Genomic DNA, 2,535 nt, shown 5'->3' with positions numbered 1-2,535 from the left:
CTTGTCACCAGCAGGAAAGCCAAGGAAGATCCTGAAACTCTCACCCAGAAGCACCCAGTTATCAGTAGTAAGTAACACTACGGAATAGACTACATCCCGACATCCTAACCCCACTGCTGGGGGTGGGGTAGGGGTGGGGGAAGCAGGAAGGGAGGGAACATCTAAAACAGGTTTATTCTTAGCTTCTGACTCTCACAAAAGTGAGCTTCGTCTCCTCATCCCCCCCATCAACTCTCCTTTCCAGGAGTTCGAAGCACAGCTACATAGAGACCCTCAGGCCCACTCGGACCCTCATCCCACCCCACCCCACTCCCCCAAAAAAGGATGAGGAAGGGGCAGTGGTAAGAAGTAGAAGAGCTCTCAGAGAGTATACAGAAATAGATCCAGTAGCGGACCACTCTGGCTCTAGGTGGGAAGGGTGGAGGTACAGGGCTGAGGGGTGCCTTAATATCATTTTAACCCTTTGCACTCGGAAAGCATCACCTTTGTAGCTCTCGGCATTCTTCCACCACCCCTCTCTCCTCCTTGAACTCCGGATCCTCGTCCCTGGAATGAGGGTCAAAGTGGTGGAAGCTAGCTCGTAGGCTAAAGTCAGCTCTGCCCAGCTCTGTCCAGCCCAGCCCAGCCCGGTTCTTACCTATAGTGGTGATCACTGTGATCGCGAAGTAGAAGGATCCGGCGAATTTCCACTGGACCCCAGCGCGGTGGGGCTCGGACTGCATGATGACCAGCTCCAGTTGAAGGTAGTCCTCGCTAGTGATGTTGTACTTTCCCTTAATCCGGATCTCCTCGGCTTTGAGTTTCTCCTCTTCGCGCATCTCGTGGTCGGACTCCAGGGCGTCGAAGACAGCGGCGCCCACCAGGAGGTAAGTGAAGGTGCAGATAATGAGGGACAGGGTCCTCACGTTCTGCCGCTTCATGGCCGCCAGCAAGGGGCCGGCACGGGGTGCATGTCCCCCGGCCGCCCGGCGGTCCGACTGCAGCGCGCAGCAGCCACCGCCTCCTGCTCTCCTGCCGCCGCCGCCTCCTCCTCCTCCCCGTCCTCCCCCACCACCTCCTCCACCTCCTCCTCCTCCACTGGGAAGTTGTAAGCAGCAGTGGGGCGGCTGCCCAAGGGGCGGGGGGTAGGGGAGGTAGCCTCCGCCGACGCTGCTACTGCTGCTGCTGCTGCCGCCGCTGCTACGGCGAGGGTGGTGGAGGTGGAGGGGATAGGGCTGGAGCTGGAGCTGCGGTAACTGCTGATGCCGCCGCCGCCGCGGTGGCGGCTGCTGCTGCGGCGGCTGCTGCTGCTGCTGCTGCTGCTCCTGCTGCTGCTGCTGGCGAGGCCGAGCCTCAGGCTCCTGCGAGGAAGAGAGGCACAGGAGGCTGCTGGAGCGCCGGGACCAGGTGCCGGGGAGCCCGGACACTCTGCGCAAGACCTGGCCAAACCAACCTGTCCCACTGCGCAGTGCCATCAATGGCAAACCCTCCTAGTGAACACTGGGGAGGGAAAAAACTCCCCCCCAAAAAACCCCCAACACCCAAGTCCTCTTGTCTACTGTCGCCACTGCCTCTTCTTGATCCAAGATCAGCAGCTATCCCTCTTCTCCCTCCTTCCCTCTCGTCCTCCCCGCCTCCAGCTTTCTCTTCTTCCTCCTCCTGGCCTCCTCGGGCTTTAAGGAACTGGAGGCAGCGCCTGCAGGTCCATAGAGAGCAGAGCCCGAATGGAGTTTCCAGCCCCCTTCTCCTTCTGTTCCCCCACACACACACCTCTCGCCAAGGGAGAAAAAGTTTACGAAGTGACAGGTCTTCAGGGGTCCCCTCTAGTTACCAGGCAAGGAGGGAACGGGGGAAAGAGGTAAGGGAGGGATATGGACTGAAACGAGCAAGTGCAGGGGGCGGGGGGGGGGTGTCCAAAACTCCAGAAGGGGGAAAAGGAGAGAAGAGGATGCTTTCTTCTCCTCCTTGCCGGAGCTTCCTCTAGCCTGATTTTCGCTTAAGGCCCCAGGCAGTCTGGCAAGTTTTCTTCCAGCTGCCCTCCAGCCCCAGACCAGAGACTGAGCCCGGGGAGGGCAGAAGAGGAGGGCGCGGCCAGAGACAGAGTGCAGCTCACTTCCCTCTGTTCAGTCCGTGCCACAGCAGGTCCGCGCGGAGCGCTCCGGGGCCAAGCGGGAGTCCCGCGAGCCTCGGGGAGTTCCGGGGCTGGAGCGGGCTCATGAGCCTAGCCGGATTCCCTACCCGCGTCCAAGCAGCTAAGCGAAGGGCGGGGGAGTCCCGGGGCTGCAGGTGGCGACTGAGAACGGGATGGGGGAGGGACACCGGGTGCTGGTGGGGAGAGAGGTGTCCCCTGATTCTCCCCCAGCAGTAAAGCTCTGCGAGCAGCTTCGGCGCTGCACTCAATCGGCCTGGGGCTGTGTGTGCGTGCGTGTATGTGTGTGTCTGTGTATGTGCGCGCATGAGAGTGGTGTGTGTGTGTGTGTGTGAGAGAGAGAGAGAGAGAGAGAGAGAGAGAGAGAGAGAGAGAGAGAAAGAGAGAGAGAGAGAGAGAGAGAGAGA

At 60.5% G+C, this 2,535-nt stretch overlaps 1 protein-coding gene across 1 annotated transcript in view; it reads right to left on the bottom strand.

Annotated features, from left to right (window-relative positions):
• The window catches only part of KCNK9 (potassium two pore domain channel subfamily K member 9), a 199,789-nt gene extending 198,232 nt beyond the window's left edge, over positions 1-1,557 (bottom strand). The window contains exon 1 of the mRNA XM_069080948.1: positions 638-1,557. Coding sequence (XP_068937049.1) covers positions 638-1,454 — 817 coding nt within the window. The 5' untranslated portion in view covers positions 1,455-1,557. The remainder of the gene's footprint in view (positions 1-637) is intronic.
• Positions 1,558-2,535: the final 978 nt, after the last annotated feature.

The sequence above is a fragment of the Petaurus breviceps genome, unplaced genomic scaffold (assembly GCF_028583685.1).
Source record: "Petaurus breviceps papuanus isolate PSGF00001 unplaced genomic scaffold, PetGlider_PUasm1.0 98, whole genome shotgun sequence".
Lineage (NCBI taxonomy): Eukaryota > Metazoa > Chordata > Mammalia > Diprotodontia > Petauridae > Petaurus > Petaurus breviceps.
This window is presented reverse-complemented; position numbering and strand designations above follow the sequence as displayed.